The 25,232-nt window shown below is 42.7% G+C and overlaps 1 protein-coding gene across 1 annotated transcript in view; it reads right to left on the reverse strand.

Moving 5' to 3' along the window:
• Positions 1-10,798: 10,798 nt before the first annotated feature.
• Positions 10,799-25,232, reverse strand: part of LOC122808427 — a 109,979-nt gene continuing 95,545 nt past the window's right edge. The window contains exon 3 of the mRNA XM_044079389.1: positions 10,799-10,980. Coding sequence (XP_043935324.1) covers positions 10,799-10,980 — 182 coding nt within the window. The remainder of the gene's footprint in view (positions 10,981-25,232) is intronic.

The following is a 25,232-nucleotide window of genomic DNA, read 5'->3' on the forward strand; positions in this document are numbered from 1 at the left end:
TCATGCATATGTGCATGTGTTCATACAGTGGATTGGTGTATGATCTGGTGGTCATGCAACCATTCTCCATTTGCATGGGTGCCAGGAACTTCGCTACCTCTGTTTTAAAGAGCCCAAGGTTAGCTTTGGAGAAGTTTGTCATGGTGGTTACCTTTGCGGGGGGGGGGGGATGAGGATTCCCAAGATGATTAGCTTGTGGTTGGATCTCACCAGGGAGGATTTGACTATTAGTGTAGAGCAACAGCTGACCATGTTAGTAATGACCAGGTCAAGGATGTTGCCACCTGTAGTTGGGGTACGAATGAATTGGTCCAGGGCATTGTAATTAATGAATTCCAGGAAACATTGTGGTCAAGTGTATTGGTACATGAGTACTTTTCCCAGTTAATGGAAGGGTAGTTGTAGTCATCCAGTATGAGAGTGTTAGGTTGGACTCTAATATAGTACAGTTTTGTACCTACCATAAATGTAGATGTCTGATAGGTATGCATCTGCAATCATAACATATGGGTTGTCCTGCCTCAGGCAGCCCTTCGGTCGGCCGGATTCCAAAGTCTGGGTCTGGCATCGGCTGAGGTCGTTTTTTCCCTGACGTCACAGCGCCAGGGGTACAAAAGCGTCAGCCGACGCCATCTTCCTCAGTGTTTCTTTCCCCAGATGCCAGGTGCCCTCAAAGGAAGGCTAAATTTGGAGAAATGCAAAAAATTCCAAACATGCACATAAATATAAATATATGCATATATATATATATATATATATATATATATATATATATATATATATATATACATACATCTATATATATTTATAAACAAATACACCATAATAGATAACCCCAGCTAGCTATGATAGGGAAAAGTACCCAATAAATACCAAAGAGGGGAAGGAGGGAGGGTAAACCTGACTGCAGATGCATACCTATCGGACATCTACATTTATGGTAGGTACAAAACTGTACTATGTCCTTCAAGGATGCATCTGCAATCATAACATATGGGTAGAATACCATAGCCAATGTGGGGGTGGAGGATCTATGTAAAGGATGGTGTAGCTAAAATGCCCTGCAGGACTGCTGTAGCAAAGCCTGCTCTGGATCTGGAATATAAAGGTAAATTGTAATGCTTGGAAAATGTATGCACGGAGCTCCATGTAGCAGCTTCTAAAATGTCCTTGGTAGCCACCCCTCTTAAGAAAGCTGTGGAGGTGGCTGCGGCTCTGGTAGAATGAGGTCTAATGTCAGCTGGCACAGCCTTTCCATGAAAGGAATAACAAAAACGAATGCAATTTCCTATCTATTTTGAAATTGTCTGTTTGGAAATTGCTTTTCCTTGTGCACCAGCAGCATATGCTACCAACAACTGGTCAGTTTTTCTGTAGCTTTTAGTTCTGTCCAAGTAGTAGCGCAACTGCCTGTGTATGTCCAGGGTGTGCAGAAGTTTCTCCCCTTTGTTTTGTGGATTTGGAAAAAAGGCAGGCAGGTGAATAGCTTGGTTTAATGAGACCCTGGATACCACCTTAGGCATAAATGAAGGATTGGTTCTCAATGAGACTCTGTCTTGATGAAAAATAAGAAATGGCTGTGCTGCCATGAGTGCCTGTAACTCAGATACTCTTCTTGCTGAGGTTATGGCCAGGAGGAAGGCAGTCTTCCAAGACAGGAACTGTAGTTCTGCAGATGCTGCTGGCTCAAAGGGAGGCAGAGTTAGTTTTTCCAACACGAAGTTAAGGTCCCAAGTAGGCACTGGAGGTTTCCTTGGAGGATTGATGTTTTTAATTCCTCTTAGAAACTGTCTTAGGAGAGGGTGAGAAAAGACAGGTGGATCAGTGCTGTACTCTGCTGAAATTGCTGAGGCATGAATTTTAATGGAAGAGTAAGACAGGCCATTGTGGATATGTGCCATGTTAATCACTGACGCATCCAGGCCCTTTGTGGTGCTCCAAGTGTGGAATCTTTCCCATTTTGCTGAATATGCCTTTCTTGTAGAAGGCCAGCGAGCTTCCATGATGATATCCTGTACTCTCTTGGATAAGTTATCCTGAGGAGGAGTCAAGGTATTTTACAGGCTGTTAGTTGCAAGGTTTTCAGGCTGTAATGTAGAGTTGTGTAGTTGTGCTGTGTCAGGAGCAGTGACCATTGAGGAAGAGGCCATGGCTTCGTACGTGACATGCTCTTTAACAGTGGGTACCAGTGCTGTCTTGGCCAGTCCGGAGCTATCAGGATCACTTTTGGCTGCTCTGTCCTGATCTTCAGTAAGACCTTGGTCATTAATGGAAGCGGTGGAAATGCATACACTGTTAGAGTTCTCCAGCTGAAAGAGAGGGCGTCCACTTTCCATGCTTGTGGGTGGTATGTCCTTGAACAAAATTTCTTCAGTTGATGATTGAGGGGTGAAGCAAAGAGATCTATGTCCGGTCTTCCCCATGATTGTGTTATCTGTCAAAAAATGTCTGGATGCAGCATCCATTCGTGTGCATCCATGATGTTTCTGCTTAAACTGTCTGCCAGTATATTGTCTTTTCCTGGCACGAACTGGGATTGCAGCTCTATATTGAGTTTCAAGGAATGTTCCCATAGATTCATTGCCAGCCTGCAAAGAGGGTAGGAATGGGTACCTCCTTGCTTGTTTATGTACCACATAACTGTGTTGTTGTCTGTCCGTATTAGCAGGTGGCTTTGATGTAGAAGGAGTTTGAAGGCCTCGATTGCATGTATCACTGCCAGCATTTCCTTTTGGTTTATGTGCATGTGTAGCTCCTTTTGTGACCATAGTCCTTGAATACATCTGCCCTCCATGTGTGCTCCCCAACCGTGGTCTGAAGCGTCGGTTGTAATGGTTTGGCTGGCTATTGGTTTGCTGAAGGACAGGCCCCTGTTTGACTGGCTTGCTTGGGCCCACCACAGAAATTCTTTTTGGAGGCATGGAATGAGTGGGCTCACAGTCTCTAAGCTGTGACTGTGCTGGGTCCATAAACTCCTTAGGTACCATTGTAGTTTCCTCATATGCAGCCTTGCTTGTGGAATCAGAAGAATGCAAGATGCCATGTAATCCAGGGCCTGCAGGATTTTTCTTGCAGTCAGCTGAGTCTGTCTTGTCAGATTCTTGAAGTAATCCGGAAGTTGTCTTTGTTTTTCTTCTGTGAGGAAAGCCATTTGGGTGGTTGTGTCTAGATCTGCACCCAAAAAAGTTATCCTTTGGGATGGAACAAGTCTTGATTTGTGAATGTTGACTGTATATCCCAAGGCCTGCAGTAATCGAATGGCATAATTCAAGTCCTTGACCAAAGTTTGTTGGCTGTCCGCTTGTATAAGGCAGTCGTCCAGATATGGGTAGATCTGAATCCCCTGAAGTCTGCAATGTGCAATTACTGATGCCAGGCATTTCGTGAATACTCTGGGCACAGTAGTTAAGCCAAAGGGCAATGCTGAGAATTGATAATGCTCTGAACCTGCAAGAAATCTGAGGTGTCTTCTGCAACTATGTCTGACAGGGACATGCAGGTATGCCTCCTTGAGGTCTAGAGTCACCAGCCAAGACCCCTTGCCCCAGCATGGGAAGGAGTTGCTGTAGAGTCAGCATTTTGAATTTTGGCACAATGAGATAAGTATTCAGTGCGGACAAGTCGAGAATAGGCCTCCATTGATTTTCTTTTCTTGGAACAAGGAATAGTCTGGAATAAAATCCTTGGCCTTGTTCTGAAAGAGGAACCTTTTCTATAGCTTTCATTTGCATTAAGTTGGAGATTTGTTTCAAAGCCTCTGCCCTTTGATTTGGTGGCAGGTCTGGCATGCCTTTTCTTTTTGGCAATGTGTGAAAATGGAACCTGTATCCTTTGTCTATTATTTGCAGTGTCCATTTGTCTGTTGTAATACTGTGCCAATTTTCTGAGAATAAAGAAAGCTTTCCACCCAAAGGTGCTTCTAATTGAGCCCTGGTTGGCGGAGTCAAAGCAAAGTCATTGAGTCTGTCCTTGTGCAGCTGTTGTAGGTCCTGCACTACCTCTCTGGTTGTGAGGCTGCCATTGACGTCCTCTGTAGGAGCCTCTAGCTTGCCCTCTACCTCTGGCACGCCTGTTCTTGCTTCTCTGAAATCTTTCTGTGTCCGGAAAGGACCAATTCTTGGTAGGCCAATTTCGGCTGAATCTTGGCGGTTGTACTTGTAAGAAATCTTTGACTGTTTGTACAGATTTTGCCTTTTCCTCAAATTTCTTTAAGACCTCCTGTGCAGTGGAGCCAAATAACTTTTGCTTTTCCAGTGGAGCATCCAGAAGTTTAGCTTTAACATGGTCTGGCAGAGATTGTTCCTTCAGAAAAGCATGTCTACGTATGACTGCACCTGTCATAGCTGACCTACATGAAGCTTCCAATGCATCATAACCACACTGCAAGAAATGGTTGCTAACCTGTTGGGAATTATGTACCAGATCCTGAAGTGATTTACGGTCTAGGGGTTCAGGAGAGGACAGTTTCTTATGCAATTCATCTAACAAATACTCTTGGTACTGTATCATATGAAATTGACAATTTAATGCTCTCATAGAAAGAGTAGCAGAAGTATACACCTTTTTACCCCATCTCTCTAAAGCCCTGGACTCCCTTTCAGAGGGTAGTGGATTTTTAGATGTGGCAACTGCAACCCCTTTAGGGCCCTGGGAAATTGTTTCTGGATCAGCAGAGTGGGCCTTGTAAAGAAAAAGATGTGAGTCCGGGACCCTGTAGTACCTATCGGGTTTGACAGGGGCCGGAGGGAGAGTGTCAGGGGTTATGCTGGTCTCAGAGTATACATCATCAATGACATTCAAAACAGGAGGAATAGCCAAAGGTCTATGCTGAGGTATATGCAGAAAAGTTCTTAATCTTTTCCTGGAGTCAGAGAATTCCTGGCCTTGCCATTTAAAATGCTCTCTCATAGAGTGTAGTGTCTCCCCAAAGGAAAACTCTTCAGGAGGGGAGGCCGAGGGGATAGATTCTTCAGCATAAGAATCCTCGTAGGCCGAAAAAGCCTCCTCCTGGTGGTCCGAGAGAGTGGAGCCATCAGAGGCCTCATCTGAGGAGTGGGGATCAGAGGGCTCAACCCTGGGCCTTTTGTCTGGAGGTGGTTGAGAGCCCCTGTCCGGATGAGGTTGAGAGCCCCTAATTAAGCAAATCAGATCCTCTGCTAAGCTTAGAATCTGTGAACCAGTAGAGGGTCCCTGAGGGATAACCTTGGGAGGCAAAGCTTTTGAGAGTTTAGCAGCTTTAGCCCTAGAGAATGCCTTAATGGACATGGATGCAGGAGGCCTGGCTGCACCACATGCAGGAGTAGATTTGTCTAAAGGAATGGTGTCGGAAAGTTCCATGACACCGGTTTCTGATGGTAATTCAACAACCGACTTAGCCGGGACCTCCGGGGCCGAGGTAGCCGGTTGAGCGGTTTCGGTAATCGGAAGTACCAAGGACTCGGTTTCAGCCGAGACCGAGACACTCGCGGTAGGCCTGGCCGTGGTTTCAGCCAAAACCGCGGCCCGCGTGTGTCAGTCCTTGTCCTTCCATTTCTTAATTAAATGTGCAGTCGGAGTCTCCTACGACATCTTGTAAGCAAAACTAGCCCCAAAGAATTCCTCTGCAAACTCCAACCGACGTCTAAGAGTTCGTCGGTTGAAGGAAGCACAGGCTGAACAGGCCGAGACGTCGTGGTCTGGGCCTAGGCAGGGGAGGCAGTAAGAGTGGAAATCCTTATGAGGTATTTGTTTCCCACAAGTTAAGCAATTATTTACTTTATCTGACATCGGCTGAGGCAAGAAAGAGTCCCCAACGGGGTACTTAGCTTTTTGAAGTCTTCGGTAGCTGAATTACAGGAGCTGGCCGACCGGCACTTGCGAACTGCTTCTGCTTCGGGCACCACGCGGCAAGAAAGACTGAGGAAGATGGCGTCAGCTGACGCTTTTGTACCCCTGGCGCTCTGACGTCAGGGAAAAAGCGACCTCAGCCGACGCCGGACCCAGACTTTGGAATCCGGCCGACCGAAGGGCTGCCTGAGGCAGGACAACCCATATGTTATGACTGCAGATGCATCCTTGAAGGACATCCTCCTGGGTGCTTAGGAACAAGGAGTATGAGTCTTGGGACATCGTCTTGGACTTATAGCAGGCTATGACCTGAATTGATGTATTACCCAATGTTAGCTGCACCTGCAGTATCACTGCTGAATTATGTTGGGCTACCAGTGTGGGGTTGTTCGCATCCTTTATGAGTATGGACACGCCACTGCCTTGGGAGCTTCAGTCCAAGTTCTGGGGACAAATTGTGTGGAATGAGGTATAGCCTGGTAGTGCAGGGGTGCTTTCCACTGCTTTGAACCAGGTCTCTGTTACAGCACTAATGTCAATGTTTGCCATTTTAAGGAGTGCTTCAAGTGACTGCATTTTGACAGTTACACTTGTAGCATTGAGCAGCATGACCCTCAGATTGCAGTTGTTTGTAGCTGTTATGGTGGTAATTTGGTGTTTGGTACACAGCCTAAACAGGGCACTATAGGGCTGGGAGGAGCCTTGGCCAGTATCCAGATGGCCAGGGGTGACAGATGCAGGCTATCTCTGGCAAAGCATCAATGTCTGTCAATCATGTCATCCCAGTCAGATGGACACTGGACCCCCTTGGAATGACACCAGAAATATGGCCAACTGTAGAAATCAATCATCTTCTGCCTGTATTGTGGTATCATTCTGGGTGATGGTAGGATGCTGCTCAGGGCTGGGGTCATATCCGGCTGGGCTACATAATCCAGAAGCACCTACATGTCTCACTTCCTGTAGTCCAGGGAGGGACATCTCAGGTCATTCACACCCACATCTATAATGATAGAGTCATATTTGAACCTGTTGTTGAGGGACCTGAGTGCGTGTCTTATGTGGTGGATCCTGGCACCTGACAGGCAGCTGACTGCTACTTTCCCCTTATTCAACCTAGTGAGTGGGACATCAGTGTGGCTCACTATCAAGTTACCTATGACTACTGTGTTGTGCATGTTGTTTTGCCATAGGGGCTTTGGTTGAGTGGCACACTGTTTAGTGGAGTTATGTGCATCGTGGTTGGTGTTGTGTTGTGGTGGTCGACCGCATTTTCCCTTGGAGGCCTCTGCTGTTTGGGTAGATTTGTAGTGAGAACCTCTGAGAAGGTGGGTGTGTGCTGTTATGTGCGGGAAGTGCTGGTTTGTGTTTTGGAGGGCTATGTGTTCCATGTGGTGTGGTGCATGTGTTGACCTTCTCCTCTTGACCAGCTATTCTGGTCTTGGCTGGACAGTGTGTGGCTTCAAATTTGCATATATGAGTGTATCTTTCACAAGTCTGACTGTTAGGAGGTAAGAGGAGAGGGTTGTTAGTGTACATGAGGCAGTTGCTACATTGCCTCAGGATGCCCAAGTTCACCAGGTTAATAGGAGATAGCACAGGGAAATGATCTTTACACATGTCTGGAGGGGTGTGCATTAAAAATAAGTACTTGATCTATTTCCTTGTAGAATGCTTAGTGCTAGTAGCACTTATGTGTGCTACAATAATTGCTACACGACATCTGGTAAAGTGCTAGAGTAATAAACTAGTGAAAGTACAGGAGGGGAGAGAACTAGCAGATGTAAGGGAGCAATTGAAGAGCAGACCTGTTGGCACCGCTCAGAGGCTTACAAACAGGCCCGGTTACAGCAAAGCTGTATGTGGACTACACTAGTTAAAGGAAAGACAGGAAACAAGTGTAAACCTTTCATGTTATTCTATTACTTAGGCAAACTACATGTGGTCTGTGTCCCTTAATGCCCATGTATGTGATATTGTTGTCTAATTGTCCACAGTGAGGGTAGTGACACACGTCAGCATCATGCATCATACCTGCCTGAAACATCATGATGATACAACATCTGCTACACTATCACTTGTCCAGGCCTGTAGGAACAATACATAACTTTACATCCCATGTGTGGGGGTCATCTCACCATCCATTTAGGCATTCAGGACATTACATGTTGTAAGAGGTAGTGTGTTATGTCCCATGCTTACAATCTATGTGAGGCATGTAATGTGTATGTAGTAGTACAGTACATAATGGTGGACATGTAGATTTACTAATCTGTGTATTGTCAACTGTGTTGATGATACTGTGTGCACATCCCATGTGTCAGTCCTTACTGTGTGTGTATGCCAAGAGTATACCATTTTATCTCACTGTTCCACCTGGTGGACTCAGGGATACTTACCTCAGACCAGTCATACACAGTATCATTCATGCTCTCATCAACTGCACCAGGGTTTAGTGTATGTTAAAGATATGGCTGGGCAAACAGATGTTGACAGGTGAATCTGTTGCATTTAATGTAATGGCTGTTTGAGGGACCTGCTGACAGTACTACAATAACCTGTTCTGTATGTATGAGTCTGGGATAGTACACAACACTCAGCTGACATGTTTGAGGGCTACCTCTCTGTGACAAGAGGTATGTATACATGGTGACACTGTCTGCCAACAGTGTCCGTCATGCACTGTGGCGTGCATACACACCTGGCACATGTACATATGAAGCTGTACATTGCCTATGACACGGTCAGTGTATTCCCAGTCTGACATACTCCCTCATGGGAATGTCTACAGGGCCACAGCCTGCAGACACACAGATATCTGGGACACAAACAGAATACATCATGTCAGACTACATTCAGTCAGTAGTACTAACTGCAATCATGCATCCAGGCTAATAAGGTACATACACCTGTATGTGTATCCATAAGAAATGCAAGCAGACAGCACCTTACATGGGATTATATACCTACACTGTACTATATTCACCCTGTGAAGCAGACCCATATTAGCATCTCCCTGCATCGATGTTATGGATGACAGCGATGTGGCACAGGCACCATTATGTGCTCAGGGTGTTGTGTGGGTTTGCCAGAAGCCTAAGTTGAGCCATGCAGTTGACATCATGTGTGTGTGTGTTTTGAGAGGTCTCCAATAGATGGGCTGTGCAGAGGTGCTGTGTGTGTCTGGAGGTGACCTGCCTGTGATACAGATATGTGTGTGTATGTATACACAGAGTCACACCCAGGCCCGAGGAGATGGGGGTGCAGATGGTACATCGCTCCAGGGCCTATGAAGCTCAAGGGGGCCCAATGAAGCCCAAGAAACATCACGAAAACCAAAACGTGCTGTTCTCTCGAGAAGGAGACATCCTTACAAACTAAGACAAAGAATGAGAACTTTTGCATACAAGATCGTGAAGCGTTGAGTGAGTGCAAATCAATAGAAGGCCGTGACAATGATAAAATACTTTTGAGTGATATAATACGGTGCATTCAAGATTCAACAAACAAAAACTTGTGAAAGTGACTATCGACAATTGTTCTCAAGTGTTCATTCCTAGCTTCAAACATCACACTTACTGCTCCTTGCTTTCCTGCCAAATCCTGGGAGGAAGAAGAAAATGGGACATGAGCAATGCTGATTCATCATGGACTGCAAAGAAGACTTTACAGAAAAGTGAAGGAAGAAATAATTCCACAGGTAAATTTCCCTGTAAATGCTGTAATTGTAGCATAAAGGACCCCTAACATTGCGTGCCTTTTTGTCTACATTACCGAGAGATTCGAGACTATAAATGGCTTGACTGTTAGCGGAAATCAATAGCAATAAATACTGTCGTAACTTTAGAGCCACTAACAAAATTCTCGATAGCAATACAGCAAATTTCTATGTTCTATATTTCATTTCAGGTACCGGCCTTAAACATGTCATATCAGAAATCTGGAGCTCAAAAACGTAAAGAAAAACAAAAAATGATGAGATTAATAAAAAAGGACTGCAACCACTCTTTCAAGTTTAATGCAAAACAAGAGAAACTGAGAAAAATGAAACTTTAGATTTAGAACAAGGTGAGCCAAATGTAGAACTGAAACAAAGGACAGAATCTCATGAAGCCAGTTTGGATTTTCAAAAAACATCAGATCAAGTAAATCCTAATGTGATTCTTGCACAAAAGGTGGTTGAAGCGAATGTGGATTTGGAGGATGGAGGATATGACAGAAAAGGAGATTTGAAGGAACAAGTGAATGTTAGTGATGAAAAGAGAAGTGAGGCAACGAGTACGTCAATGTCTACAGAATCTGGCCATGGTGAAGTAAACAGTAACATTGGAATTGACATTGGACTTCTTGTAACAGAGGTTCCTTCTCAGCTGGATATAGAAAACTGTGTTATGAAAGGTCATATTGGCAATCTTAAAACATTTCCCAAAGATATGAATAACCAAGTTTTTCCAGAAAGCGTACTAACATTTCGAAATTTGAATGGTGAGAAACATGTCCAAGATTGGCTTGTCTGGAGTGATGTTAAACAAGCATTATATTTTTTCCCTGCTGATTATTTTGGAACAATCTGTGTTGCAACATTAGCTCCACATCCAAGTCTATGCTTGCAGCATCAGAAGGATGGTCAGCTACTGGAAAGTGGCGAAAATTATGTAGTCGCATCCCAGAACATGAAAGAAGCAATAGTCATAGGCAATGCTATCTGGCTTGGCAAGAATTAGAAAGATGCCTGTCTTCTGATAAGTGCACTGAAAGTCTCTTAGAGGTATCAATTGCAACAGAATCTGTCAAGTGGTACAACATTATGAAATGAATCATTGATGTTATACTATTCCTTGGAGAAGGTGGGCTTGCTTTGCATGGTAGTTCACAGCGCATTGGTGACAAGGACAATGGAAATTTTGGGGGGCTAATAGAGTTGTCTCATTGTGATCCAATTCTAAAAGAACATGTGTTGCAAGTTAAAGAGTCACAAGGAAAGGGGAATAACTTCAAGTGCATAATCTCTCTGCTGATTCTCAAAATGAGTTAATTGCTGAATGTTCTGAACTTGTGAAACAACACATTTTGCAGGATAGAAAGACTGCAAAGTACTTTGCAGTGATAGTTGCTTCCACACCAGATGCATCTCATGTTGAGCAGACAAAATTCCTGTTACGTTATGTAATTCAAAATGAATCCCAGTTTGAAAGTGTAGAAAGATTTTTGAAATTTGTTGACTTAGTGACAAAACCGGATCTGACACAGCACAGATGATTGTAGATACATTGAACGAACATGATACTCCACTCTCTGATTGCCGAGCACAGGGTTATGACAACGCAGCCAACATGTCAGGAAAATATAAAGTTGCACAACCATGAATACTTGAGCAATATCCAACTGCTATATTTTCTCCATGTGGATGCCACACACTCAATTTGTGTGGAAATGATGCTGCAGAATGTATTCCTGAAACCATAACATACTTTGGAACTATACAAACTGTTTATAACTTGTTTAGCTCTAGTCCACATCGATGGAAAAATTTGCAGAATCATACTGGCTGTTCTTTTCATGGCATATCTAGCACACGGTGGTCAGACTGTGTTGAAAGTGTGAAGCCTTTGCAGCCCATCTGCCTGGCAGCAAATCAGCACTAGAAAACCTCCTGAAGCTGAACCTGACTGCCAAAACAAGAGCAGAGATTAATGGAGCTTTGTCTTATGTGACATCATTCATTTGTGTAATAATGTCTGTTATAAGGTACAAAATATTAGTTCCAGTCGATATCTGTAACAAAGTTATCCAATCCAGAAATGCAACACTGGATGTTGAAGTGTCCAACATAAAAACCTTGATTTCAGAACTGCCAGATCTTCGCAACAGCTGGAAACATATGTGGAGTGAAGCTAAGTAAGTTGCTTCCAATTTACACATAGAAATTAAACTATCTGTCGTGGTGATGCAAAACGCAAAAGGAGGTTCCATGGTGAAGATGTCAAATTGTCACAATAACATGAAACGGATGACTCCCCTGAAGAAGCGTATTTCAGAAAGTCTGTTTTCTATGTAATGTTGGATAATGTTATTGGTGGACTCACAGTTCATTTCACTGCTGCAGTGAACATTTCTGAGAAGTTCAGCTTCCTCTGGAAATACCTAACAATTCCTGTAGATGAGCTGAAAGAAAAATCAAAATCACGGGCAAATCAACATCCTACTGAGATCTTGTAATGGAGAGGAGTCATCTGCCAGCTATTCATCGATCAAATTTTGGAGAGAACCAGCTGAGCCCAGTGGAGCTGCTGAATTGCTTGAAAAAGTACAAAGTGAAAGGACTCTTTCCAAATATATGCATCGGTCTGCGTATTCTGTTGACAATTCCTGCCAATGTCGCCTCTGTAGAGCACTCATTCAGCAAGCTAAAGCTGGTAAAAAATTTTCTAAGATCCACTATGTCACAAGTGCAACTAGTAGATTCGGCAAGTTAGTATTGAGTCTGATCTAGCAAAACAGATTAATTTTGATAATGTAATACAGAGTTTTGCTAGGAAAAAGGCCAGGAAAGCACCTTTGTTTGGCAGACAACAAATGGTATTATAAACGTCTTTTACTATTATAAATATATTACTTTATTATTACATTTATACCTGCACATACTTATCTAAATGTATCAATGTAATCTATGATTGTTAGAAATAAATAATAATATACACACTTAGATGTGTGTGTAGAATTTTGTATAAGGGCCCACACACCTTCTTTGTACCGGGGCCCGGATTTTCTCTTGGCTGCCCTGGTCACACCATGTGGCAGCCCTACACAGGAGTACAGGAGTACATTGGACATCTGTGGACCGTACATGGCAGTGTGTCCAGGTCACCGTCTCTGGACACAGACATGGGAACTGGTCCTGCCAGGAGTATCACTGGCACCACCAGGCCCAAGGCTAGATGCAGTACTCCTTTCTGTACACTGGATCTGTGCCTCTGACAGGACTGGGCAGGACCATGTGGCCATGGTCAGCTCTGGTGTGATGTGGATGGCAACACCCCTTCGCTAGTGCTGGTGTCACTGACACTAAGGGAGTGGGAAGGTGCACAGACCCATACACTCTCAGCTATTGTTGGTGATGACCTACATCCATGTGCCTGATGCCCATCTCCCACCACACACTCTAGCACAGACATGCCACAGTCGGGGATTGCCAAGGTCTCACCTCACCATCTATTAATGACCTCAGTATTCTGACGTGTGGACCCAAGGTCATGTATGTCACCACGTACATCAGGGTGAGCTGTATCCACCAGTCTGAGTATTTGTTTCTTCCCTATGTGCCTGTGCATCCATGACAGCCTGGAACATGTATCTGATGACTCCTTCTGTGGCACTTACAACAGTGGGCTGATGAGCAGCATTCCTCCTGCACGCACACCTGCCACAGTTACCACACTAGCCTGTTCAATGCCACCACCTACCAACCATCCATCATCTGTGGCCACTGGTGAGAGGGTATGTGTGGACATTGTCACTGTGTGCAGCAATGGTGTGCACAAAAGTGGGATGCCAACTAATGGCACAGAGTCAACCCCTGACAACCCCACCTTTACCTCAGTATTCCTATCATCACTGTCAAAGTCTGGAGAGATAATGACATTGTTTTCCAAAATGGGGGGGGCACACAAACCTCATTCCCACATGTGAGAGGATGACAACATATGTACATTAATACCTGCACTTTTATGTTGGCTGGTATAAACACACACACACACACACACACACACACTCACAGGTGAGGTGGCACAGATCTGTTACACAGACCACACGTTACCCACATGGTGACATGCATGACACATGGCACTCTACATCATGCACTGCAGTCAGTTTTACAACATGCAACTGACAATATAGAGATCTGGGATACGTGAATAGTGTTAGTATGTGATGGCCATTCCCCAGCACAGACTGCAGCCATGTACACATAATTGCTGTTCATCTGTATAGCACAGTGACAAGTACTACAGAACATACCTTACAACTGTACATATCCTCACAGGATGTGTAGAGATCTGGCTCATATGTTTGCTCTATTTCTCATAACCCCTGTGTTTCTCTGTTACATACGTGGAGTCATCTGAGGAGTGGCATCACTGATTAATGACATACATGTGAGTGTCAGATCTCCAAACAAGCAGTAAATGTATGATCACACAATTTCTGTTACATCACCAGCCTTGTAAGCTTACAGTGAATATGATAAGTGTACACAACCCTGTTAACATGCCATGTTCTTGTAGTGTACAAGATGAGACCACAATAATGCATTCAAATATGTAACCCACCTTCCATGTGACATATGACATGTGCAATCCAATCGATAAACACGTGTTACATGCAAAATATGATGACTGCAACATGTACATTATCATTATGTTGATTGTATACATGTGTACACTCTTACAATAAGTTGTTGAAGCATCTTGTAAGTGGCTTACAGCATTCAATCTTCTTGTGAAGGTGTCTATCAGCATGGCTCATCCTGACTTGACATTATTTGGCCACTCTTCCATGCAAAGGTCACCCAACTCTGTCAGATTGCAAGGGCAGCTCATGTGCACAGCCCTCATCAGGTCACACTGAGGTTTTCTACCTGGTGTAGGTGTAGGCTCTGGCTGGGCCAATCCATAACCATGTTTGTGTTCAGGTGGAGCCATTCTTAGGTAGCCTTGGATGTATGCTTCAGTTCATTGTCATGTTGAAGTCTGACACACCTCCTCATCCTCAGTGTTCTTGCAGACGCCTGATGGATTTTGGCCAGAAGTAGGTGTTAGAGCTAAGCTCTAATATTATGTCAGTATGGCTTAGGAAGTGCCGTACATCACTTTCTGAGCACAGGGGGCATATTTAGTGTCTGTGCACTGCACAGACATGCCCCCTGTGCTCACACATGGATCATGTCCATGTAGATAGTTCAGCAGCGCGCCTTCATGCATATGCAAGGTGCATTGCTGCTCTACATGGACATGAACCCTTCCATGCAAGAATAGCTTATTCTTGCATGGAAGGTTCGTGAATCCAGGGGTATGACTTTACTACATGTATGTCCATATAGCATTTAAAATATTGTATTACTATATCAAACTGTAACTTCTAAATACCTCCCATATTTCTTCATGCTTTACCTTTTCAAATGGTTTCTATACATTACATACCATTGCATTACCATCCCTCATTTTCTCAATGTGGAAACCGCCTCTTCCTTTCTTATTAACAGCCTAACTTTAGCATGTTTACCCTTCGTCTCATGCATTCCATTATGTAATATTCATCCCATCTTCTTAGATAATCTCACTTGTATAATCTTTATAAAAAATGCTATAATCCTTATTTCCTAGTATTACAGGTCTCCATTTCTTAATACCCATGCCCAAATTTCTTGTAAAAATCATACTCCCAAGCCATCTGGGCCTTGAGAAAGTACAGTTGTATACACTTACCCTAAATGTAGATGTTCAAGTGTATTCACTGTTGCAGTCATTACATTTGGGTAATCTGAATCTGCTGGCAGGTTGCTCTCAGTTGGCCTGATTAACAAAGTCTTGGGTCCTGCATCGGTTGCTGTTCCTTCTTCCATGAAGTCAGGTCGTCAGGGGTATAAAACAAGCAGCCAACACCATTACATCAGTTTTTCTTACCCCAGATGTCAGGTGCCCCCCAAATGGGGAGTAAAATATATAAGTTATTAAAAACACAAAAAATATACCTCCAAACAAAAGCAAATACACCAAAAAGGCTTTTAAGCATAGTAAAAGAATGTAGAGGGATAGTAAGATAAAAACAGGGGGCTGGAGGGAGGGTAACCAGGACTGCAACAGTGAATACACTCGAACATCTACATTTATGATAAGTGTACACAACTGTACTATGTTCTTTGTGTTTCACTGTTGCAGTCATTACATTTGGGTAGATTCCCAAAGCTATGGTTGGGAGGATGGATTTATACAGTATTAGGACCAACTATAAGCCCCTGCAAAACAGCAGTGGCAAAACCAGCTCTGGATTTAGAGAAAATTGGTAAGTGATAATGCTTGTTGAAAGTATGAACTGAACTCCAGGTAGCAGCTTCTAGAATATCCCTGGTAGGAACAACTCTGAGAAAGGCTGTAGAAGTAGATGCAGCCCAGGTAGAATGAGATCTGATCCCCTGGGGGATAGGTTTTCCATGGTGCTTATAGCAGAAACGAATACAATGGCTTATCCATTTAGAAATGGTTTGCTTTGAAATAGCCTTCCACTCTGCCCCTGCAGCAAATGTTACCAGCAGTTGTTCAGATTTTCTTCGAGATTTAGTCCTGTCCAAGTAAAATCTAAGCTGTCTGTATACATCCAATGAATGCAGAATCTGCTCCCTCTTGTTCTGTGGATTGGGAAAGAAAGTTGTCAAATGAATTGACTGATTAAGAGCAACACTGGATACCACCTTGGGTGTGAAGGATGGATTGGTCCTGAGTGACACCCTGTCCGCATGAAAGATGATGAAAGGCTCCACTGCCATAAGGGCCTGTAATTCAGATTTCCTTCTAGCTGAAGTGATTGCTAAAAAGAAGGCTGTTTTCCAGGAAAGAAATTTTAAGGCTGCTGTAGCAGCTGGCTCGAAAGGAGGTAGAGTTTCTCCAATACAAAGTTAAGGTCCCAGGCAGGGATTGGAGCTCTCCTGGGTGGTCTCAGGTTTTTGGCCCCTCTGAAATACTGCTTTATCAGAGGATGACAGAAGGGGGGGGGGTTCTGTGTTGTAATGAGCTGAAATGGCTGAGGCATGGATTTTTATGGAAGAAAAAGACAGGTCCTTGTGAAGCATCTCAGTTAAGTATTGCAATATCTGAGGTAAATTGGGCGCTGCTGTGCTCATCCCTTGAGATTGATTCCAGACAAAGAATCTTTTCCATTTGTCAGCATAAGATTTTCTAGTACTAGGTCTTCTTGCCTCCAAAATGACATCCATCAGGATGCTAAGGGGGAATTTAAATGATTAGCCAAGCTGCAAGATTCAATGTTTGGAGCTGAGGGTGCAGGATTTGGAAGGTGTCTGAGGCAGGTGCCATGGAGAGATTTGTGACACACTGCGCAGGAGTGGGTACCAGTGTTGGCGAGGCCAGTTTGGAGCAATCAAAATGATTTTTGGTTTGTCCTGTTTGACTTTTAGTAGAACTTTGGAGAGCAGAGGCAGAGGGGGAAAGGCATACACTGATATGTTTTTCCAGCTGAAGGACAGAGCATCCACTTTCCAAGCTTTTTTGTGAGGAATTCTTGTGCAACTTTTGTCCAACTCATAGTTCTGGGGTGAGGCAAAAAGATCTATGTCTGGGCTCCCCCATTTGCGTATCAACATGTTGAAAATCCGTGGTTCCAATTTCCATTTGTGTGGGTCCATGTGATTTCTGCTTAGTTCGTCTGCCAGAATATTCAGCTTTCCTGGCAGGAATTGAACTTGTAGTTGTACTTGGTAGCTCAAGACTGTGTTCCACAATGCCATGGCTAGTCTACAGTGTGGGTAGGAATGTGTACCCCCCTGCTTGTTTATGTACCACATAACCGTGGTGTTGTCTGTCTTTACCATTAGTTGTCCTGGATGAAGGTAGTCCTTGAAGGCTGTCATTGCATTCTGCACAGCTAGCATTTCTTTTTGATTGATATGAAGATGCATTTGATTTGGGCTCCATTTGCCCTGAATGCACTTCCCTGCCAGATGAGCCCCCCATGCATAATATTAATGCTTCTGTAGTTAGGGTTTGGGCAGCAGGGGGTGGTGTGAATGGCATTCCCTTGTTTTGGTGACAGGCCTCTGCCCACCATAGGAACTCTAGGTGCAGGCAAGGTACGATAGGAATCATTGTTTCCAAGCTGTGACAATGCTGACTCCATAAACTTTTTAAGTACCACTGAAGTTTCCTCATATGCAGTCTTGCATATGGAATTAGAAGAATGCAGGAGGCCATGAACCCCAAGGCTTGCAGGATTTGTCTTGCAGATAGCAGGGTTTTTGTGGTCACCTGTTTGAAGTAAGTCACCAAATGAACTTGCTTTTCTGGCGTAAGGAAAGCCATCTGGGCAGTGGTATTCAAGCTTGCACCCAGGAATGTAAATTTTTGAGAGGGTGCCAGTTGTGATTTCTTTTCATTTACAACAAGTTACAACCTTTTTTACAAACGCCAGATGTTTTAGAAGAATGGCCTGGTTTTCTGCCTGAATTAGACAATCGTCCAGGTATGGATATATTTGAATATCTCTTTGCCTGAAAAATGCAATTACTGGAGCTAGGCACTTTGTGAATACCCTGGGCGCAGTAGACAAGCCAAAGGGCAGTGCAGAGCACTGATAATGCAAGTAGCCTGCTTTGAAGCATAGGTATCTTCTGTAAGATTCCCTGATTGGGATATGCAGGTAAGCCTCTTTTAAATCTAGAGTTGTCAACCAGGCATCCTTGCCTAGCATAGGAAGTAACTTGTGAAAAGTCAGCATCTTGAATTTTGGAATGTCCAGAAAGGTGTTTGGAGTAGACAAGTCCAGAATTGGACACCATGATTTGTCTTCTGGGTACCAGGAAAAGTCTAGAATAGAAACCGTGTCCCTTTTCCTCTTCTGGTACTAGTTGAATAGCCCCCATGTTTAGGAGGAAAATTACTTGTTTCTAAGCCTCTGCCCACTGATTTGGGGGCAGGTCTGGCCACCCCTTTGGAGATGGCAATGTGTGGAAATGAAATCTGTATCCCTGGGACACTATATTTAAAACTCATTTGTCCTGGGTTATAAGTTGCCAGTTTTTTGCATGAAGAGCCAGTTCCCCCCCAAAGGGGCGGCTAAGAGGTAAGTGTTTGGTAATTTTAAAGGAAAGTCATTGAGACTGTTTACCATAGGATGGCGTCTTGTTATTTCCAGATTTGGAAGTGGAAGCACCACATTGCTTAGCTCTGAAAGTCCCTTGGGACTGAAACCTGGTGCTTTTGGAATATCTGGGTTTGGCTTGAGTGGCTCTGGAAGGAGCTGGAAAGGACCAGTTCTTAGTAGGCCAGTGCCTACTAAATTTTGGAGGTTGTACCTGTAAGAAATCTTTCACAGTTTGCATAGATTTAGCTTTATCTTCCATCTTTTTTAGAACTTCTTCAGCCTTATTGCCAAACAGACGGTCCTGCTGCAAAGGAGCATCCAACAGTTTTGCTTTAACATGATCAGGCAGAGATTGCTCCTTAAGCCAAGCATGCCTTCTAAGCACAGACCCAGTAACAGCAGCCCTGCAAGAGGCCTCCAAAGAATCAGAACCACATTGCAAAGTATATTTTCCAACTTAGTGACTGAGAAACAGGCACTGATACCCCAGCGAACAGACAGAGAAGAGTTTATTGGTGTTTGGAGGTTTTCCAACTTGTTCAGCTGAATGCAATAAATCCTGTAAATCCTTATTTTCCACACAGTCAGAAATCAACATAATTTTCTGTTTAAGCAGTCCCGTGATATGCTGTTGATATTTTAGCACATGAAATTGACAGTTTAAAGCCCTGATTGCCAAGGTTGCAGAAGTATAAACCTTTTTACCCCATCTATCCAGCGCCCTGGAGTCTCTATCAGAAGGGGCAGGATTTTTGCAGTAGAAGCCTTAATGCCCTTGGGCCCCTGAGAAATGGTTTCTGGATTTTGAAAAGGAATTTGGGGGACTCAGGAACACTGTGGTATCTGTCTGGTTTACTAGGGGCCGGAGGCAGGGAATCAGGGGACATACTGGATTCCGAAAACACATCATCACAATGTCTAGTACAGGAGGTATAGCCAAAGGCCTATGCTGAGGAAGCAGAAGGAAATCTTCTAAGCCTCTTTTTGGATTTAGAAAAATCCTGACTTTCCCAGTGGAAATGCTCCCTTAAGTTATGTAAAGTTTCCCCAAAAGAAAAATCCTCATGGGGAGAAGCAGAGGGAATGGAGTCCTCATAAGTATGGACAAATCCAGTTCATTAGAAGAGTCAGAAGAAGCAGAGTCCTGTTCAGAAGATTCATAATCAAGTTCAGCCCTAGGCCTCTTAGAAGGGGGGGGGGTTGACTACCCCTGATTAGAGTAATTAAATCTTCAGCCATTTTGATCATTTGTTTTTTAGGCATAGGGGCCTGAACATGTGGCCTGGGCATCGTTTTTTTAGACATAGATTGAGATTTAGGCCTTAGTATTGAAGGTGGAGTCGGTTTAATATGTAGGTCTGTAGCTCTGAATACACCCTCAGAAGCCGGTGCCTGCACAGTGGCTCTGGACCCATCCAAGGTAGAGACATCCATGGGTTCCATAGGTGAAGCATCTCGCGGCATACCGGACTCTGAATGGGTCTCAGTAGAGGCCTGCGAATTAGAAGTAGCCGGTATCAGGGGCTGCGAAAGCACCTCACTGAGTACCGGCGAACTGGCAACTGGCTTAGGAGAAGCGTCGTCAGCAGTTTTGGACCTCAACAGCCTGTCTCTGTCTTTTTCTTTGCATTTTTTCGGTATTCCGGTAGTTGGATGGCTAACCGACGTAATTTCTGGATAATTAAACCGAGAACCGAAATATTTAGAAGCAAAAATGTACCGACGATGGATAGTGCGCTGACTAAATAAAGTACAAAGCCGACAGCAAGGTACGTCATGATCAGGGCCTAGGCAAGGAATACAGTACAAATGAAAATCCTTATGCGGTATTTGCTTCCCACAAGTAATACAATTACTAACTTTTACTGACATCGGTAAGGAGCAAGAAAAAGTTTCCCCAATAGGGTACTTAGCTTTCAGTTGAAGACTTCGGTTCTGAAACTTGAAAACAAAAATTTCAGGAGTCGGCCGATCGGCACTTGTGAACTGCTTCTGCTTCGGACACCGCGCAGCAAGAAAGACTGATGTAATGGTGTCGGCTGCATGTTTTATACCCCTGACGACCTGACGTCATGGAAGAAGGGACAGCAAACGACGTAGGACCCAAGACTTTGTTAATCAGGTCAACTGAGGGCAACCTGCCAGCAGATTACCCAAATGTAATGACTGCAACAGTGAAACACGAAGAACATCTACCTTCTCTAAATAAATGTAATATCTTCACATCTATTGCATCTTCTCCAAGTCTTTATTTTCCGCTTCTGTAATTTTTGCCACCAGCTATATTCTCCTGTTCCCTTGCTTTTTCTCCCTCATACATTTCATGTTTACCTCCCCACTGCTGCTAATGCCTCCCTGACTTCTCCCTTTCCATTTCTCAACCTTTCAATTCTTTCTTTCTTTTACATATTTTCAACTTTACAGTCAGCTAGGTAGATGTGTGTGTGTGTGTGTGTGTGTGTGTGTGTGTGTGTGTGTGTGTGTGTGTGTGTGTGTGTGTGTGTGTGTGTGTGTGTATGTACGTATGTGAGACCTCTTCCTTTTTTCCTTTTAACACCCACCTCTGCTTATACATCAAATCCTTTATTATTTCATTGTTTCTGTCATATATATGTGTACATATATATATATATATATATATATATATATATATATATATATATATATATATACACACACACACACACACACACACACATATATTTTTTTTTCAGTACCCTTATCTTCTTCTCAGTCCTCCAAAATCCCTAATACTCTTAAATTATGTATCTATATTTTTCTTAATTCCATTACTTACCTTTCTAACATAATAGAAGCCTTCTATATTTCTACTTAAACATTAAATAGCTGATGATAATGCATAGTTAGCTGCCATTCTACTGCTTCCCCTTATATAAGCAGGCTGTCTTTCTTTGTATAATGTTATCTTCACCAGTTTCATCTTATCTGTGCATATTTTTATATCTTGAATTATTTTCCTAATTTAAAAAACAAAACAGCAACCAGACACATAGATAGTTTTAGCACTTTCGTTCATTTAATCCACAGAACTTCTTCAGAAATAATTTCCTTAATTATTTCCTTGTATTACAGTTAACATTTCCTATTATGTCCATATTCAGTGCCATATATATATATATATATATATATATATTTTTTTTTTTTTTTTTTTTTTTTAACATCTCTATCCTTTTTCCCATCATCACATAAGAATATGCCAGAGTAAGCCTGCATACACTTCCTTTACTTCTCACGTCAGCAATAGCTACCCTAGATGGAATAACTACTGTTACATCTAACAGTTTAAAATTTCCTACTTTCGATGACACTATAATTCATGAATAGGTATACTTACTGGGATTCCATAATGCCTCCCTTCACAATGCTTTCATTTGACCTTTTTGATTCTGTGATATCACTCTCACATCCCGCAAACCTGGCAATATGTGCATTTACTTCTTTACATCACTTACATGCATATTATTCTAACATCATTTATTATGCTGTTGACATTGACTGCTTTTACACATTAATATTATCCTAACATCATTTATTATGCTGTTGACATTGACTGCTTTCTTTCTCTTTTCCAGTAATTTATGAGCATCCTAATTTCATTTTTTTCTAATGCCTATCCCCGGTTAATTTACCAGTTCTTCCTCCATACTATGCCATCCTTTCTTTACATCCTTATTAACACTTCATATATATTATGTGCAGCAGTGTCATGTACATGCTCCCCTTCCTGCTCCTCCAGATCATTTTCTACATCCCTTCTTCCCTATGCAGCCCTTCTTTACCTTCTTCTTTATTATAAATTAACTCTTCCTCTCTTTCTCATTATTTATTCAAAATCCCTGCCCAGTTTTCAGTCCTAGCTACAATATTTATTGTTTCTTTTTGTAAATCTACTTTATGCTCTAATAACATTGGACAGTCAAACCAGGAATGACTTGTTTCACTACATTTTGCCCAGGAGTTTTTAACTGAATGCCCTCTTCCCCCACATTGTGCACATCCTTTGTTTAGACATTCATGAACTACATGATTGCCCTCCCACAAAAAAAAAAAAAATATGTTTTCAGCTGCCATATTTCACATCAACCCTTTGTTCAACAAAATTAATTACACTTGGTATGCAAACACCGTTTCTTTCTTTCACAAGTAATATAACACATACATATTACCCATTCCCTTTCCAAACATTTCTGTTATCATATATTGTTTTTAATTTCATATACAGCATGACAACATTGCTCAAGCCATTCTTAAGTTCATTTTTCAATATCAACAGTTCTAGGCCACAAAGTCAATTTTTATTGTATTAACACGTTCTTGCATGAAAAAAAAAGCATAGCTGCCAGTTCAGAAAGAATCCTATTACCAGTGATAAGAAATGCAGCCAAAAGGGGTTGCATCCATAATGTGGGGAAAATGCATTTAATAGGTGTTAGCTTCAATGAGGAAAGACCATGTCAGCAAATTTGCCTAATTCTCTACAGCAGCCTTATCTACCACAAGTGCAAATGTGGCACGTTATTATGTTAACACAGGTATTTTTTATTTTGGTCCTTGCACTCGTAAATCATGGATTCTTATAGACAATGAGTAATGCTAGGCATTAAGATTTCATTCCTCTTATTCAGTGTCAAGTATCATAATTATAGACCTATGATTTTTGTTTTAAGTGAGTTCAAGTAATATTTTAAAAGTTCTTCCTGGTGTCATCTGCTGTTACTCCTGGCTTTGTCCTGAACCCCCCCCCCCTCACACACACACACACACACACACACACACACACACACACACACACACACACACACACAGATCTCAAATGTCTTTGATTTTACAGACCACTTCTGCTGCTGCCTCTTATACATAACCCACCCCTCATAATTCACAGACACTTGCAATCAATTAATAATGCCAGACATTAGAGTTTCATACCTTTTATTATGTAAGAACTGCCCTGCTACACTAACTCTTCAGTTAGCATTGAGGGTTAATGCCACACCTCACTAAGTCAAGGGTGCTTAGTCCAAAGCTTTTTCCCACTTTTACATTAAAACTTTTTCAAAGATTTAGGTAATATGTAAGGACTATCCCTGGTGCCTAGTTGTAGCACATAAAAACCATTTAAAACATTATACATGAGCACAGAGGGTACAAGGTTTGAATTTTTGTAAGCAACTTTAAGGCACAATATAAAGCGGATCTCTAGTGTCTAGAGTGCCCTTCATCTCTCTTCTGTCAAGCTGCCAAATGTTCGTTTTAAGTGCCTATAAGGCAAGATGGAAAAAGTTTATCCTGGTATCTGGTGTTCCTCCTGCCCCCACATCTTTCATGTTGCCAAATGTTCTCTTTAAGTACCTTTAAGATGCAATATGAAGAGTATCCCTGGTGTCTACTGATCCCCCCATACTGCAGGATTTGCTTGTTATTCTAAGTGAGTGGGGAGATGTGACAGCCCTGCCCACATATTTACACATTTATACACACACACACACACACACACACACATATACACACACAAAGGCTCCCCACCCAAACACTGTCACAGGCACACTCAACATATTCACCCACACACACATACTCTCACCCTATCTACCTATCCCCTAAATAACCCTCCCTACTGCAACCACCCAGGAAGACATGCACACCTATTCCTACCCTACCAATTCCCTAACTAACGCCCCTATTGTGACCACCCAGGAAGACACACACACACACACACACACACACACACACACACACACACACACACACCCTTACCCTACCTATCCCCTAAGTAACACCCTACTATGACTGCCAGGCAGGCACACATGTACGCTCACACACACAAGCACACACACACTACTCATAACTTTAAATACACTCACATAGGCTACACACATAAATGCATACATGCATGCATATACCCCCCAGCACTATCTGTCAGACAAACTCCCTGGCATCTACCTCTGACATGATATTCCGCACCATAATTAAATAAGCTTGTACTGAGTCAACTGGAAAGCTTGTCAATTACAAGGGAATTAGTTGGCTTTGTCATAACATCAGCTGTTGGTGCTTAATGACTGTAACTACTAACTTCTGGAGGGGTCAATGGAGAAAATATTTGAGAACTTTATAAAAATTTACCACAGTACTAGTAAAAAGAAATGTTCAACCACTGAGAAATATTTGGTCAGTCTTCACAAAAGGAATGACCCATGGCTGGTTAATCTTCAGAGGAAAACTACCTAATGCCTGGTCAGTCTTTAAGAGAAAACTGAGAACTTTGTAAGTCTTCAAGAAAGAAGTATAACCACTGACCAACACTTGGTCAGTCTACATGAGAAATTTTCAGCAAATGATCAACACGTACTCAACCTTCAGCAGCAGTTTTTTTTTACCCTGGTGTACTAGCTGTCCACCTCATAGGCCATCCCTATATCTAGTGCTAGTCATAAGATGGACGGATCACAAGATGACTTTTGAATGGTATTCAGCTAGAGAGAGACAACTGCCTCTATTCTAAATGAAACCGAATTCTA

The sequence above is a fragment of the Protopterus annectens genome, chromosome 8.part0 (genome assembly GCF_019279795.1).
Source record: "Protopterus annectens isolate FY-2018-M chromosome 8.part0, PAN1.0, whole genome shotgun sequence".
Lineage (NCBI taxonomy): Eukaryota > Metazoa > Chordata > Ceratodontiformes > Protopteridae > Protopterus > Protopterus annectens.